At 35.7% G+C, this 17607-nt stretch overlaps 1 protein-coding gene across 1 annotated transcript in view; it reads left to right on the forward strand.

The window, feature by feature from the left end:
* Positions 1 to 17607, forward strand: part of CEP112 (centrosomal protein 112) — a 358230-nt gene that overhangs the window by 172424 nt on the left and 168199 nt on the right. Inside the window, 1 exon segment of the mRNA XM_037492830.2 lies at positions 7443 to 7625. Within this exon segment, the coding sequence (XP_037348727.1) occupies positions 7443 to 7625 (183 nt within the window).

Here is a 17607-nt window from a genome sequence, read left to right on the forward strand (position 1 = left end):
AGACAACACAGGTAGGTGAGTTAGTTACCTCAGAGGACGAGGCAATGCTCCTCTTCTAACTACATCTAATTCTGCTGTTCATTTCCTCCTGAATGCCACACATTTCATTCAAAAAGATGAATAATTACCAAGCGGTGTATTTTCCCAAAATTTTCCAATAACGTATATATTTATTTAAATTGAAAAACAAAAAAACAAACAAACGTGGCGGGTGAGGGGAGAAACGGAAAAGGAAAGATATAGTGCATATAGCAGAGGAGTTCACAATCTGGCCAATGTTTGTTCTAAATTCCGTATCAGCTGGGGAACAGTGGTTTTTGTATTTCATATTCACTCCACATCAGCGATGTACTAAATTAAGACAAACTGAGTGAGTTTTAGAGAAACAGATGGAAGGCAAAATAAATTGAAATAAAATATGCAGTTAGACGTGTTTCTTTCTAAAAATGTTGAACTCGTAAGAAGGTAACTAAGGTTAATGAATTTTCTCAATTTCAGTGACTTGAGTTAACCATCTCAAAGTCTTGAAGAGAAATCTGGAAGCCCTTGAGTGTCTGAATCCTTCCTGGGTTTTAATTGAGCTCTGATGAAAATGCAGAAAGTAGTAGCTAATTTTTTAAAAAGTTTGACAAGCCCATGGTGATTGTTGTCACTCTTCACCTGTATTTGGAAGTGTTAAGTGGGAAGGAAAACTGCAAAGAACAGAATGTGCTTCCAGCATGTGCATGACTGTCAGCTTCTCTTCACCACCACGGTGGCACCTCGGCCCTCAGTGCTGCTTGAGTTTTGGGATCCTCCACAGGCATTTGACGCTGATTCTTGATGGTTGGTTGAGAGGAAAAGGATCGAAGGAGCAGGCATGTGCCATGTGTGTTAGCATGTAGCACCGCGTATTAAACCTTTAAGTGAAGAGAACTTGCCTGGGTAGACTGAACTGTTGATAGACAGACAGATCGCAGGCACGGCTCTTTCTTTTTTTGTACAAATATGTAAGCCTGAAGCCACATGGACACCCACAGATGACAAATGCTATTTCTATTGTTGACACAATGCCTACTTTTCACAAATTCTGTTGGTGCCGGTTTCTATTAAGTTGTTCAGAAAGTCAGGCCATATTGTGGTGTTTTTTGGGTTCACATGTATTTTTACTCTAATTTCCAAAGGCTTGAGCTGAATTATGTATGTCCTGGAATTTATCTTTTTATTGTTTTTTTTTTAATTGAAGTAACATTGGTTTCCACACTGTATATGATTCAGAGGTCTCAGTTCATACCTCTTCAGATGTATGTTAATGCACCATACCCACCACCAAGACTCCCATAATTTTCCCACATAGTCCATAGGGTTCCCCTAACCCCTCTGCTTTCCACCCTCACCCTAGCCCTCTGGTTGCCTCAGTTCTGTAGTCAAATGCATAGGGCTCGTCTTGGTTTTGTTTGTCTGGTCCTTTGTTTTGTTTCTCTGTGTTCCACATATGCGTGAAGTCATTCAGCGTTTGTCTCCCTCTTTCTAACTTATTTCGTTTACCTTAGTCCCTTCCAGTTCCATCCATGTTGTCACACATAGCAAGAGTTCATCTTTTTTTATTTTATTTATTTATTTATTTTTTTTTGCTTAATAACTGAATAGCATTCAATTGTGTGTTTATAGCCAATCCTTTTCTTCCACCCATCTGTCCTCAGGCACTTGGCTTGCTTCCTTAACTTGGCTATGGTACATAGTGCTGCAGTGAACATGGGCATGGATGTATCCTGTCAAGTTCATGTTTTTATATTCTTCGAGTTGATACCTAGAAGTCAAATTGCTGGATCATAGGGGGGACCTATTTTTGATGCTTTGAGAAGCCTCCATACTGTGTCCCTAGAACAATCTATATGTCCACCCACAGTTTTAGGAGGGTTCCTCTTTCTCCACATCATTTCCAACACTTGTTATTTCTGGCCTTTTTAATATAGCTCATTATAACAGATGTGAGGTGGTAACAAAAAACCCAGTCAATAATTGGGCAGAACTGCTAAATAAACACATCTCCAAAGAAGACATACAAATCACTAACAGGCGCATGAAAAAATACTCATCATCTCTTATCATCAGGGAAATGCAGATCAAAATCTTTTAAGTTTATTTTTAAAGGGAGTCTTCATCTCTCACCTCATGGAATGTCCATTATCTCATTGTATGTCATATAACTGCAGTTTTAAAAAAAGACTCCAGCAGCTTTTAGCCTGGGCAGTCTCGTGAATTGGTGCTAACTTTATCATAGACTGTCCCATTGGAGCTAAATTTCTAGAGCTTTAAAGAACCTGATAGCTTATTTTGACATTTCAAATGTGCTATTTTGCAAATGCAAATGGAAAACTGCTCAGAGACATAACCTGATAATAAGACTATATTTCATTACATGGTAAAAAGCAGGACAAGCTGCAGTTGTTTTTTAATGTAGATTTTAATACCACTAATCTTATCAACTATGTGAAGGAGAACTAAATCTCACAACCAAAATGGGAAAATTTTCCACAGGGATCCCTTGGATAAGATGCAGGATGATTAGTGTTACCTGACAAACCCTGTAGAAAAATCCTTGTCTTTGAATGGCTAGCACTTTAAAAGCAAGGTGTTCTTTGAACTGTTAGCCCAATGTGCATAATTGTTGATGAATTCACGATATTTGAACTGACTTTTGTCTCTTTTTAAAAAATAATGTAGCATGTTTATAGTAGTTTGTGACTTTATTGGATAGTGGTCTTCTCTGTTGATCCAGTCATAATGATCTGAGGTAGTGATGCCCCCATGAGTAATATTGGAGAAGAGTACTGAAGTCCCAGGAAAGTAAGAATATTAGAATACATTATTACTTTAGCCCAGATAACCTACCCCATGGGAGGGTCTTGGAGATATAGCACCAAAGTGCTGAGGAATGTACTGATGGTGGGAATCCCGATAGCCCTGAACAGCTCCTTGCCTTTGTATGTCAGGGCCAACAGTAAGAGATGCTGTATGGATACCTAGTGAAAATATCATTCCAGAAGTTTCTAGTTATCTAGATTAAAAAGCTATTTTTTAGAATAGCTTTGTAATATTTGCCAAACATTTGCCACTTTCATTAAAATATTTACTTTTATGTGAAATTTGTTGAAGTTGAAGAAAGTGGAAGTTTAGCAAAATGTTTCTTTACCTTCTAAGAGATGATTTCTTAGTTAAATACATTGATATTAGAGTCCCTTTTAAATTTTGTGGTTCAATTTTGAGACTTAGTTACTCCTATAAAAAATAAAATAATATGCTTATACTTTCTCCCACCCACTCCTACCATTATACTTTGTCAGTTATAGTATTCTTTATAAATTGTTGAGGTTTACAACACATATTTCTCTCCATAATCCTAATTCTCATATACACATATAAACACACATGTATGTTTCTATATTTTCCTATCAATCGTTAGTTTTTAATTTAAATCAATTATATGCTCACCGCCAGGATGTTTAGTGTAAGTTCTCCATATCTGAGTCATTCTGATTTATCTGTTGATTGCCACGATTTCATCAAGTATGATCTTTCTTTTCCAAGAAGGCCATATGGTTGTCATGCTCACTATTGTTTTTGCATGCTTGGGGATCATTCTGTGTTCCCTTATTTATGACAGCTTGACTGGGCAGAAAACTCTCCTTTTCCCTCCGAAAGCCCTCTGTACGTGGACCTACTATCATATGGTATTAAGTTTGCTTTTTAACACAGTTTCTTCAATCATCTCTTGGTTGCATGAATTTCATCTTTAAGTACTCTTTTTTTTTTTTTATCATGAGTTGTTTGGGATCTGTAGTTCCTGAGTTCTCCCATGCTTGAGTTTAGTTATAGTATTCTTGAGTCATCCTTTTCTTCAAGCTGTATCAGTTTTTCTTAGTCTACAGTGTGCTTTTCTGATATACACATTCAATTCTTGCTAGTTCAGGGAAATTTCCTGAATGCATATCTGTATGGATTTTCTTTTCTCTGTTTCCTCCATAGGTTATCTTCTTTTTATCTCCTTCACGAAACATTGTTATGATTATCTCAAGTCTTTTATCTGTGTCAGTGATTTGATTTTGAGATATGTTTATCAAGCTCACTGGTGTTTCTAAATTTAAAATTAATTTTATAATGGATTTATTTGTTGCATCCTGAATTAATTCTGTTTTCTTTGAGTTCTTCTTTCATTACACTCATGTTCTTAAGTTTTCCTATAACTCTAATGATTTTTTACTTTTGAGATATATTTTCCTCCCCTTAGGAATGATGAGGGATCCTCAAACCCCAGCCACTAAGCCATCCAGACCAGTATCTCTGACATGGCTTGCAAATCAGTGCTGCCTGTTGGAGGGCTCAGTTCCTGTCTAAGTCCATCTCTCCATAGGATTTCTAGTGTGTCTTTGCATGAAAAACATTTTCTATTTGTCTGTTATCTCTCTGAATAGCCTCTTTGGTGAATTGGCTACTAAAATCTGCATCTCAAGAGGATACCAGATGCTTGCACATGAGAGCTAATTACTTTGTTTCTAGAAAACTCGCCAATCTGCATTTGCATCTGCAGACAGGCACTGCATGTATAGTTACCTAGCTTACCACTCCCTGCTTTTGAATTAGGGACTATGAAGTCTTCCCTCCTATGTTACAGACAGCTCTTCAAGTGGTCTTCTGAACAGATTCTGGTTCGTCCTCTGTGGTTTCTGGTTCAGAGTCCTCATTGACATTCAACAGCACCCCTATGGATACCGGCTAACTACCTTTACATCTTCCATGGTTTACCACCTCCTCATCACCATTAACACCATTAGACATATTGTGGCTCAACCAAAATCAGGAGTTCAAAGTAATGAGGAGATGTTATTTCATGTTTTCCCTTGAGATGTGACCACAAGTAAAGACCAAATTGGAAAATCCCAAGAACTTTGAATGTTTACTTATATGGAAGGTACTGGGGACCTTGAATTTTAACAGATTCATCTTGATGATGTTATTTTTGGTTCTAAATACCATCATTAAGATGTTCTCAGAATATCAGGGTTTTTCCTCTTGGACTCATTTTTCATCCAAAGAAGACACCCTGGCCAGAAGCTGCTAACAGTGAGGAAATCTAGGCAATGACCAGAAAGGGCTCGTAACATCTAGAAAGTTAGTCAAGCAACACTGGATCAAGCAGACAAGCCAGAGCTTTTAAAGCCTTTCACTTTAGAAGGCTCCAGCAACCTTGAGATTTGCTCATTAACTGGCATCACTGAGCAACAGGCCCTGGCGAAGTAAACTAAAATAATTTATGACATCATGTATCTATTCCATCATATACCTATTTCACTTGTTCCTGATTTTTAAAAATGAACAGATTGCAGTGTAAACATGAGAGGGTCATTGATCAGTCTACCAGAACTCTTCAACTGACTTAGAGCAGTGAGTATGGAAGTACCTTCTTCCTAGAACTGGGAACAAGGGAGCACCATTTTCATAAGCAAACAGTAAAGTTCTGGCCTTGTGTCATTTCTTGGGGGAAAACTTCTATAATTCTTCTGTCTTAATTATAGGTCAATGAGTTACTTTTCTCTAGAGTGTTGTATATTGTTTTGATTTCTATCAATTTAAATAACACTCATTCTCCTAATTTTTCTGAGACATTTGGGAAGCTCTCAATAGACCTTTCCACCACCTTCTGTTTTCTCTACTGGGTTATATGTTTAAAAAACTTTAACTAAAATTGATAATTATGTTATAATGAAGTTTGATAATACAACCCTAGAAAGAAATAATAATTTACCTAGATCTAAAAATATTCTAACTGATTTGGCATGAATAATGCCAGTAACATTTTAAAGTCTTTCTTTTGGGGGGTTGACATTGAAATTTTGACATTGTAATTTTGGGGGGTTGACAGACTAAAACATGCACATTTGTTTAAAATAATCAAAGAAAATTTCCTTTACTACTTCTTATAGGAAGAGATAATATGGTATAGTATAAGAGCAGAAAAAAATGATATTTTCTATTCCCAATAGTAGAAAAATATTGAAAAAAAATTCCAAAATTTAAATAAACATAAACTCACTAGAATGCATGTACCTATGTCCTCACATGCAAAATAAACTTTTTCATGTTGTTTTTATTATTATTTTGTTGTGATAAATGTATACATTCAGGAATTACTATACTTTTTTCTAAATGGTGTAATAAATCCGTGTGATCAGAAATTTATTGTGGATTTTCCAACTCCCTAAAGTCACAGAAAGAAAACATTTTGAAATCTATGTTTAAAAACAAATTTTTGTATGTGTGTGATTCTTAGGTTGCAATTAGAAGGGTAAGTATTTCCATCTCAAAAGAAAATAACTTGAAATTTAGTCAGCGTGCCTGCCTGGAGAAATGAATGCTATAGCTTTAAGATAAGGTAGTCTGGTGATTCATTGCAGGAAACAAGATCGATTTGGAGCAGGCTCCTACTGTTAGCTTTTTTGAAGATGGATTCTCACGCTGCAAATAACACAACATATTCTAGATAACAGCAGTTTTTTTCCCTGAAATCCACCAAAACTGAAGAAAAATCCAAGTGACTGTTCTTAGCAGCTGTGTGGCCTGGAGTTCACTGGGGAAGCTGGCTTCCTGCAGTCCCCTATTCATCACCTGCTTCAAAGACAGCCTGGCTGGCTATAGTTTGCAGGCCAGGTAGGGTGCCATTGTGCACAGTCTGGGAGGATTAGTATCAAAGCTGCGGCAACCAGGCCCTTGGTCTCGGGCTGCCATTCAGTCTAGCAGGGAGAGGCTAAGACTGGCCAAGGTCACAGTCTCCAGTGTGGAGTGGACTGGGAAAGGATCCTGAGAATTGAATGCTTTTTATGAAATCATGGCGCAAGCTCGCAGCACAGCAGGTGCCCTTCTGGAACACATAACATCTGTTTATGTTGGTATACCGTAGCTGACAACGAGATAATAGAGCTTTGAAATTTATCATTTTATTTTAGAAAAGACAACTGTATATACAATAATCCAGATGCGTATTTGGCTGCGATCTTTTATTTGAAAACTGACCGATTTAATTGGTGCTTTTTTCCGTGTATATATTTAAGCAAAAAAGCAAACGTACTGACTATTAACCATTTATGACCATGGCTGATCAGTGATACCCAAATTCTTGGGGGGGGGGAAATAACAAGCTTTCAACACATTTTTTTTTCAATGTTCAGGCATTTGTGCCAACAGATTGCAGCAGGATTTACTGAATATGCCCAACTGTCTTGAATATTAGGAGGTTTGGATTAAACCCCCCCCCAAAAAATGAGAATATTTCAAGGGTGAGGTAATAATGACGCAAAAATAAAATTTTCAACTTGGACAAATTAGAGAAAAATTAAGCTGTCCATGAGTTGTCATGACGACAAGGATGTTCTGTTGATGAACTGTCCTCCTCATTGTCCAATCAGATAGTAGAGCTGAAGCTGGAGCACGAACAGGAGAAGACGCACCTATTACAGCAGCATAACGCAGAGAAGGATAGCCTAGTCCGAGACCATGAACGGGAAATCGAAAACCTGGAAAAACAGCTCCGCGCTGCCAATATGGAGCACGAAAAGCAAATTCAAGAGTTCAAGAAACGAGACTCACAGGTAATTATCAATAATATTTGATAAAATGGGTACCTATTTTTAAAAAGTCATCAGCGTTGAATGTTTTCTTATTATTCTTATGGATGCACGCTGTTTGATCATTTGCAAAACTGACATATAAATGTGATTTTTTTGTTTTCTTCCCCTCCTTTCCACCCCCCCCCTCACCGTGCCCCCCCTTTTGGGGATGAATAAGGCTTTAACTACAGAAACCACAGGTAGCCAGATTAAAAATCCCATGGCGCGCTATAACTTGGCCCCCTTTTTATAATCTTGTCTCAGTTCCTTTCATGATGGATTTTTTAAGGTATCTGCCCCTTACCCCTCCCCTCAGCCTTAGCAAATCCCTATGAAATATATCAGCCTCAATCCTTGCTTTTTGTTTTAATCTCTGTAGGTAATCAAGCAGCTGTTTTAATATTTGCTTTTCCTTCCTAGTGTTGCTTTTTCCCCATTAGACTCGATATTTGATTAGATCACTCAGATGGTAATTGATAAAAATGACTCCAGAGAAGGGCTATTTCCCATCAGTCTGTTGCTTTTTCCTACATGCACACACACATGCCTCCTAGCCTCCATCTCTGTAGTCCCTGTTGGAAGCCATTTGGCAGAATAACCCCCAGCTGTGGTAGCATTTGACTCTTCAAACTTATGGATGAAATGTGCACTGTCAGCATGGAAAATTATCTTTATAAATTTCAGATGAAAAAAAATCTTATTGGGTGTGTGTCTTTGTGGTACAATACATTCTTTAGGGTATATATAATCAAAGGCCTTTAGTGTGTCCTCTTGGGAAGATTGCTGTGAAATTCTATTAAAGAAAATTGAAGAGCAATTGATAATAATAAAAAAAGATAATTTTCTTTTCTAATAAAACCATATCATATATTGGGTCTAAATACTCTTTTTCCATTGACATCTAACCACATTATCCATACCATGAATAAGCTTCTTCCTAGCTATCCTTTTCCAAATAATATAATTTCCAAATAATAAAATAAAGCTATAAAAATATGTGTTTGAAAAATTTTGTAATGATCAAAACGTAAGAATATTTCTGATTAAATAAGATCTTAATTCTTGAGTGGAGGGCGGGAGGCGGTAAGGCAAAGAATAGGAGTTATTGGTAATTTTTCATTTGACCTTGAGTTGTCTTTTACCTTTGGAGAATGGCCAGGACAATTTAAATACCCTCAACACACGTGTTTGGTTTTTTTTTTTGGCCACAAATATACACTTATAGAATTCTTTTCAATTTGTTTTATGGGGATTTGCTAACTAAACAGGTAGGCATTGTAGTAGCCAGGGCACCAGAACAGTCAGGTGGTTTCTGTCAAGTCAGTGTGTATTGTGCTTTTGCCACCAACCTCACTAGACCCTTTATAAAATAGAAGCTGATCTTTTGACTATTAGCCATACAATTTATTAACATTTTTTTCATACTTAACATTCCCCTTCAAGCATGATGTGAATCCTTACCATTGTCTTCTATGGTAAGATATTTGGGTTCTGAGTCAGTGTAGGGTCTGTTTGCATAGTAAAATTGAATAACTGCTGCAACAAAATGCATTCATTTATGTAACTATCTGCTATTTTTGTGCCATTATGGAACATCAGCCCAAGTGGAAACCAAATTTAGAGGAAATCTTTGTGATTTGGCATATGTCATATCTGCCATATGTAGGGTGCGGTTCATCGAATGTTTGGGGAAAAAAGGGAAATTGTAGAATTATTATGTATAATTAAGCCACAGGCTTAGTATGACAAAGTTATTAATTGAATTTCTTCTAATGGAAATATTAAGGCTGAGGCCCTATGATCTCTTCAAATGCTGTTGCTTAGGATTATATTTCTCATATTTTGTCATTCTTGGAACAATTGTAATTGTTGTCACAGGATAACTAGTAAGCAATGTAAACATAGGCTAAGTGCATCCTTGATCAAAATGAGAATGATTTTCTGTATAACTATACGTACTTACTTGTTTTTAGAGAACATATATATTTTAGCATTTGTTAATATGTTACATTTTAAAAATTCTTACCAAGCATGCCAAAATGCTAACACTTTGTATTTATTTTTGGTGACTCATTGAGGATATTAATGCAAAGTTTCCTTCAGGTAAGTCCTAAATTTCCCAAATGTATCTTTTCATGAGTATCGTCTAAATAGTGTAATGTATAATACCTTTTAAGTCCTGAATTCTATTTACAAATTAAAAAAAAAAAACTAAGTGGGCATATATTTTTTTTCAAATCACTGATTTTTGGTTTGAAAAAAATCACAGTTAAACATTGGATTGTAGCATTTTTAATTTTAGTTCCAGAGAGACATTTGACTTTCAGTTCCTGTTTGGCTGCTCCCGTTTAGCAATGGAAGCCATTTTGTAAAAAGGGCTGTTTGAAATACTACTCAACCAAACAAGGACCAGTGAAATCTGTATTTTAGATAGTATGGCTTTGTTTGCTGCTTTACTTCCTTCAGATTCTTGAAAGAAGATGACATATTGAAAATCTACCTTTGGCTTCTTTCAAATATAACATAGATACCTCCCTTAAGGTAATCTTATCAGTCAGGTACCCCTTTTGGGGGATTGTGCTATATAATTATTACAGATTAGTTGTTATTCAAGGATGCCCATCTTATGGAGAAATCATAAGATACAGTAATGCAGCTAAGGACAATTCATCTTTTCCCTCATTTTATATGGTGAATTCAGCTAATTATCCTATGCATATGCATATATTTTATTTTTGTCATAATGCCTTGATTTTTCAATGACAAGATATATTATGCACATTAAATTTTACTACCCTCATACAAGATGTTCAGTCTGTCATGTCACTAAGTCATATTTAAGGAAATTCATGAATAGATTAATAGATATCAAGACATCTAGAAATTCGCAGTCTCACTGTCAGATGTTTCCCATTTGCTAGATCCCTGTTACTGCAATTATTTTGGAAAAGGACGTTTGATTCAATAATATTTTTAAATATAAAGAAAATTTATATATTTATTTTGATTTTCTTGGGAAATCTAACTTGGTAGTTCTACACATGATTCTTGTTTTGCTTTGAATGTAGTGAAAGAATTTTTGTAGTATTTCCATTTGAATTCCAGGAAAAACAGAACATAGGTTCCTTGATTGCTTATGTGTTCTTTGGGGACCCTGAGCCACTTAGCGATTGCTTGATCTCTTGGGTTTGTTGCCAAAGCGAGTAGTATGTATGAGTACTTATACATGATCTGCCCCAGAGGTGGTATCACCAGCCTAGGACCACTGTCTGTGTGACCTGTTGAGGCACAGACAAATCAAGAAGTGATGGTAACAGTCATCAGCAGAATGCAAATGAGATACAGCAGACTTGAAGAAGGTTATCAGCAAAATGTATAAATATGTTAAACTTCAAAATTAAATGTGGTAAAATGAGTCTTGTCCCGCATTGCATCTTGATGCCTCTCCTGATTCCCTAAACTGAGACTGTGAACATGTTTTGCATAATAAATGGACAGACCATCTTGATTTTACCATTATTGATTCATACAAAGAGGCTGCACCTACCACTGATTCTAAAATGTGGAGTTTTCAGAAGCCCTGTTCTACTAATTTTTTAAAATTTTTGATGCACAGTTGTAATTTTTTCAATTATATCTCACTAACATTATTTTCCATGAATTTGGGAATCTGGGCACAGGATAAAAATCTCCATTATAAACTGAGTGTGTGTGCATGCAGTGAATTAAGCACTGGCTGTACTTCAAAGATTACTTGAAGGGTGAATTTAGCAATATTGTGTTCTGAATATTATTGTTAAACTTATATGTGGTCTTTAGACTTTTGGGGGTTAGTATTTTTTCTATTGAAAACATTTGATTTTGACTTCTTTACATGCCAACTACATTCCTAAAGGATTTAAGGCAGCATTTCATAATAAACACACCCTTGAACAGGTAATATATAACTGAAAAGAATAGTTGAGCAATAAATTATACTAACCACATTAGAAAATCCATACTTGAAAAAATGTTACAATCAAGTACAAATTTTAGCTTGCCTAGTAGCCATACTGAAGAGGGAAAGGTGATGAATCTTGTAAGTCCAATTACCTAATGAAAGAAACCATACCACTTCGTTGTTTTTTTTTTTTTTTTCTTGTTCTCAATTCTGAGAGAAATTTATGACCTGAATTTTTAATATATAGGACACTGACCCATATAACTCATGGTGTTCTGTATTTGTAAAAGGTTTGAAAATACAGTTTGGTGAGAAAAAGTCAGACTCCTTAAGTATTTTCATAAAGTGCAATTAATGGAATTAATGGGTTCAATTTTCATGTGCTAAAATTTTACCTTCTTATTGAGAATGCTATGATCCTCAACACCCAAAACCACAACTGCCTTGAGAAATTTAATTTTGTAGATATTATGAATTAAAATAAAATATATTTTAAGTCACAGTCCTAGTTAATTCTAGTACTTATTATCCAGAGGACTGCTCTGGAAACCCTTACAAAATATCTCAGGAAGTAAAAAATCAAAACAAGACTGAGATTAGAAATAGCTTTAAAGTTAATGCCCTAATATTAGTTTCCAAGCATGTTAGTCTCTTTCTTACATCTGATTGTTTTGTCCTCTGAGTTTATACTATGGAAAACTGTAAGAATAATAAAATCCAGTGGTAATTTGGTCCAGGAGTAAAAGATGTTTGTACTTATACTAAAATGGTTTACATCCTTCCTACATAACCAAAATAGTATTCCATCATCAATATCTACTCATTAATATCACATTCTTGGTTCTGAAGTAGTAGCTTTTTTTATTTCTTTGTGTCAAATTTAACTGATGGCTTGGAAAAACTGAACTATGTAAACTGCATTTTCCCCCTGCTATAATGAGGCTGTTGCTGTTAATGTAACCCTGCTTTTTGTTCCCCTCTTCTCCCTACTGACACACACAGCCACATCAGAGTGTTGCCTGGCACACCAGCTGTGTACACAGCACACTTTGATACCTGGCCCCTGATACACTGCGATATTTGTACTGGAGGGAAAGAGGAGGAGAATTAAGTGTATTTTAAGTATTAAGTGGGTTTTGCTGCCATGAACATAGTATTTAAAGTCAGACATTAGAAGAGCTGGTAGGGAAATGTTTTCAACAATTCACTTTATTATTTTGTAAAAGGAAAATAAGTTTTTTTGTGGGTCTATGGGAAACCACACGTCGCAATTTTCGATTTATTTTCTTTAGATGAAGTTTCATGGTATTATCTAAGTAGTGTATTTAAGATAGACAAAGAACTTTCTGCACACATTTAAAACACAAATGGAGGTTTTCTTAACTAAGCCATTTTTAAAAGCCTGGGTGAGAAATACTGTGTTTCTGACACCAAAAGCCTAAGTTATACAGAATTTCTAAACAGGAAAAAAGTCCTTCCCATATTTTGACACAGGTCTTGTTTGACATGTGAAGAATGTGAAGATCTCATTTTATGAGTGTCCAGTGTTTATTACATATGAATTTAATAATACATTTGTATTTCTATATTGCATGTATTGCTACATGAGGAGAATAATACTGCTTATTAGATAATTAGGAGAAAATATGGGAAGATGCCCTTTCAAATAAAGTTTACATTTTTTTATAGTTTACCAGCTTTCAATTTTCATTATAATTCTAGAATTCTGTAATTATTTTTGTCTCATAAACACAGGAGTAGCATATAAGCCTATAATTGAACAATTATAATGATTCAGCTTGATCCCTATCATGGAAAATATTATATTAAGTTTAAAAAACAAAAGCAGGCTGAGACACGGAAATTGATTTCTCTAAGAATGATCCATTTGTATAAGTATTATACAGTGCATCTTTAGTCCTGTGCATATTTTTTAAATGTGGCAGTTACCATGGAAACCATGGCATGTAGTCCACTTTTAGATAAAAGATATTCTTTTTAAAGACAAACCTTTCAAATAATAACCTATAAAGTATTTTCTTCGAATCAACAAGTTTACCAGCAATGATTACTTAAAAAATCTCGTTTTCATCATACAAATAGATTGATTTACAAGTATTAAAATTGTTCTTGAAGACATCATTACAAAATGCTGGAGATATTTTTAAATAGGGAGTTTAATGTGATCACTCTATAGTGGTGCAAACTGGAAGGATTGCAAGGGAACACAAGTCTGCATGTACGATATGTTCCTCCAGGCAAGAAGCTTTTAGTCATATCAAGTGTTTTATGTATCCGGCAATGATATAGTCAGATTGAGTAATCTAAGAGATGACCACAGCCAATTATTTTCAACTTACAGATAAGAAACCTGTGGTTCAAGGACATTATCTTGCCCAAGGTCACAGAACTCTCAAACCAGGATTCCACATTTAATTCAGTCTCCTGTCTTTATCTCACAGTCACTCTTCCAAGATCGATTTTTGGAGAAACTTACACATGACAAAACAGGAACAGGGTTCAGTGGGAATCTTTGCCCAGCATGGGAGAGAGACACTGATACTCTTTGTTCCCCATCCTGACATTCTCATCACAATTTGCATTTCTTTCAGTGATTTGCCATACTGGATGTTGTTGCAAAGTCATAATTGAATCATGCTGCTTGAGTTCCACTTTTAGTAAGCAGTACCTCCTAAAACAGAACTGAATTATTATGCTTGTGTGTGTTTAATAGCAGCAGCAGCAAAACAGTATTTATTGTATGCTTCCCATGTGCCAAGCTCTCTGCTAGGTTCTTTGCATTGTCTCACTCAACCCCTCCAATACCCCATACTGATTAAATTTCCTATTTGGAAACCCTGTTTTGACCTTCCTACCTGGTCAGAGGACAATTGTATATATTTCACATTATTGATGAGGATAGGCTCAGAAAGAGAAAGTAAATTGCCTAAGGTTACATAAGTTGGAGTTAGTGTAGCTGAGGCTCCTGGCAGAGTCCCTTCCCCATATGCCTGCTTATGTATGAGCTCGTTGTCTCTGCATTTCATTTATTCTGCATGAATTCCATTATATTTTCAATTTTGGATTGTTAATACATTGTTAGATTGGAAATACTGATACCCATAACTCAGAGTATGTAAATCCAAATCAAGTTTAGCCAGTAGTTTCAATCTTTTCCAAAGCCACAACCCCTGGCTGTGTCTCTATTCTGAGACAAATTAAACTCTGCAGAGATACACATTTCTCAGTATTTTATTTGGAAGACAATTCCACCCCACAAATTTCAGAATTTGTAGAATGGAAAAATTAATATGTGTTTAAAATGGGTTCACATCATTGAAGTAAGAAGATATGGCCAGAGTAAGATTCTAGTAGGCTTTAGGTCAATGGGGAGTAGCAATCTTTATAAAAATGGCTTGGGAATTTGCATTTAGTATGGGTGAAGTTTGGTTTGTTATGAATAGTATAGGTAGATGTCTGTTATAGTCACAAACTAATTTAGAATGTTCCGTATGAGCCATTCATTTTATGGAGAGAGTCTTTAAATCTCAGAACATTAGTGTTAGATCTTTTTTTTTTTTTTTCCTCTAAAGGAACTAATGTAAGGATCCTTTTGCATGACAATAGCTAGTCAAAACTTTTTGGAAGTGAGATCAAGGTAGTTTAGTGAGTCAAAACATGGAGGAATTATGATAATTAGAAAATGTATTTCTTTTGAATCCTCAAAAACAATTTTTGTTGATGCAGTTTGGCTTAATTCTAGAACTATTTTGGTCAAAATGAAGTTTTCAGATAAATTCTTTTTTTTTTCATCAAATTGGAGATAAATTGTTACTCCACATGCTGAATACCATTCCTATTGATGTAAGAAAAAATGCCTGCAGCTATTTTTAGCGTATTATTCTCCCCTCTCCTCTTCACCTCTGCCTCAGTGAAATTACTGAGAAATGTAGGCAGAAATGATCTTTGAGGAAATATTGTATGAATAACTCTTCTTCCTTGAGGTCTTGGAAAAGCCATTTTTGGGATATCTGAGTCAGTTCTCTAAGACACAACCTAATGGCTTTATATTTGAGGTAATTTTTTATGAAAGAGAGGTTGAAGCCAAAGTGCAAGAAATGATTGGCAAAATGATGATATCATCAAATGTTCAAAGAGCTGGCAAATTGAAGCTTATTAAACTGTCATTTTGTCTTCGATTCAGGACTAATTGGAATCATGCCTAGTTGTATGATATGAAAGATATTTAACACCTGAGCATTTTTCATGAAAAAATGACAGAAATTCATGTCAAGGAGACATGAATCTCCCACTTGAGAAGGAGCAAGATATTACATAAAAATAATAGTCTACTTTCAAACTACTTTAATGTTTGTGTACAGACAATATTTGAAAAATTCTGTCATTAGGAGGAAACTTCTAGAGAATAAAAATTGCCCTAATTAAGTGAACCCTAAAGCATTGAATTTGGTGAACTGATGTGCAACCTGAGATGCTAGTTCTCAGTTGAAACAAATACTAAACTTCAGTGAAAATTTTTTTTCACTTTTTTTTTAGCAATTATTTTAAATTGTTAGCTGACCTCTGAGTACTTTTGCCTTTGTGTATGTTGAGAAGTTATGGAACTATCACAAGAAATCAGAAGGAAAAAATTATGTAACTAGACTTACAGCATTTGAAAATACATGTTATTTTTCCAATTGATTTTGATTTGTTTTGCTGAGGTATAAAGTCCTGAAAGTATTAGTAATAATTCAAAATGAGTGAATGTTATCCTTAGAGAATGAAGTTTACAGAAGTAGGTGGCCTGAATCTGGGGTTTCTCCCCTTGTGTGGGGGGGCAGACATGGTACAGCACTAGTCTTGGGGGAATATGGGAGGGTGTGGGTGTCCCATCAGTAACATCCTCTGTGGTATGGCAGAGTTTTTAGTGAATGTGAACAACAGCCCAATCAGGCCTGCATCTCAAAACAAGGGAATTTTCCAGTGGAAAAAGACTTGAAAGTCAGTCATAGCCCTTTAAAAAGGTTAAAATTAAACTGGTGATTCATTCATCTTAGGTTTACTCCTTAAGTCAGTATTTATTAATGAAACAAACCCCAGATCCCCAGGGTCAAGTAGGACCTTATTAATTTTGTTATTTGCAAAGATGTCATTTAATGTACAAAATGCATGTGTTCACCAAATGTTTCCTGAGAAGCTAATTTTTTGTAATGTAAATGTTATCCTCACTTGTTGGGCAAATTGTTTGATAGCTCCAGATACAGTGACATTGGCATGTGCAGCAAGAGAAATGGAGTGTGAGGGTTGAAAACTTTTTGTTCTTCAGTTATTCAGAAATTACTGCCAAAGCTGTCATTAGACAAAAGCCATGAGTTCAAGAGGTGCAGAGTGTTCCTGGCTCCCCTATTAAAATCAGTCCTGGCTGTGCATGTCAGGACTTTAGGAAATGTGCAGATGGCTCTTGTGCTTTTACCATTCCAGCCAACTTCTAGTGGCCTGCAGTCAGTGTCACAGGTTATTGCCATGAAGCTGGTATTTCTTTAAGACATTAGTTAATTCAGAAATAAGAGCAGTAGAGTAAATCATCTCATGAAAGTTGTAATTACCATTAACTATTCTCACTGCTCTTTGCAACCTCGTTCTTCCAGATTGATGCTGACAAAATGGGGCACTGTGATGTGAGGGTGTTGTAATTGTGACTTTTGGATAATCTAGACATGAAATTCATTTGCATAAAAGCTTTCCTATCTGTAAAAATAAGGAGAATTGTAAATATGGGATTTCCTTATGACTTAGACTTCATTCAACTTGACTCACTTATTCCATAAAAATATTTTGAGTGTCTATTCTGTGCCAGGCCCTGGGGCAGAGGGTACATACCTTTAAAAGGTACCTTTCACACCCTGGTGGATGTGAATGCTCCCTAGGATTGCACAGGGTGTGGCTTCTATGAGCCTAAGAAGATTTCTGCTCTGGTACAACCAAGAACAAGGTCTACTACTACTCTCCTCTGCAGGAGCT

Source organism: Talpa occidentalis, unplaced genomic scaffold, assembly GCF_014898055.3.
Source record: "Talpa occidentalis isolate TD23 unplaced genomic scaffold, MPIMG_talOcc4v2.1 talOcc4.7, whole genome shotgun sequence".
Taxonomy (NCBI): domain Eukaryota; kingdom Metazoa; phylum Chordata; class Mammalia; order Eulipotyphla; family Talpidae; genus Talpa; species Talpa occidentalis.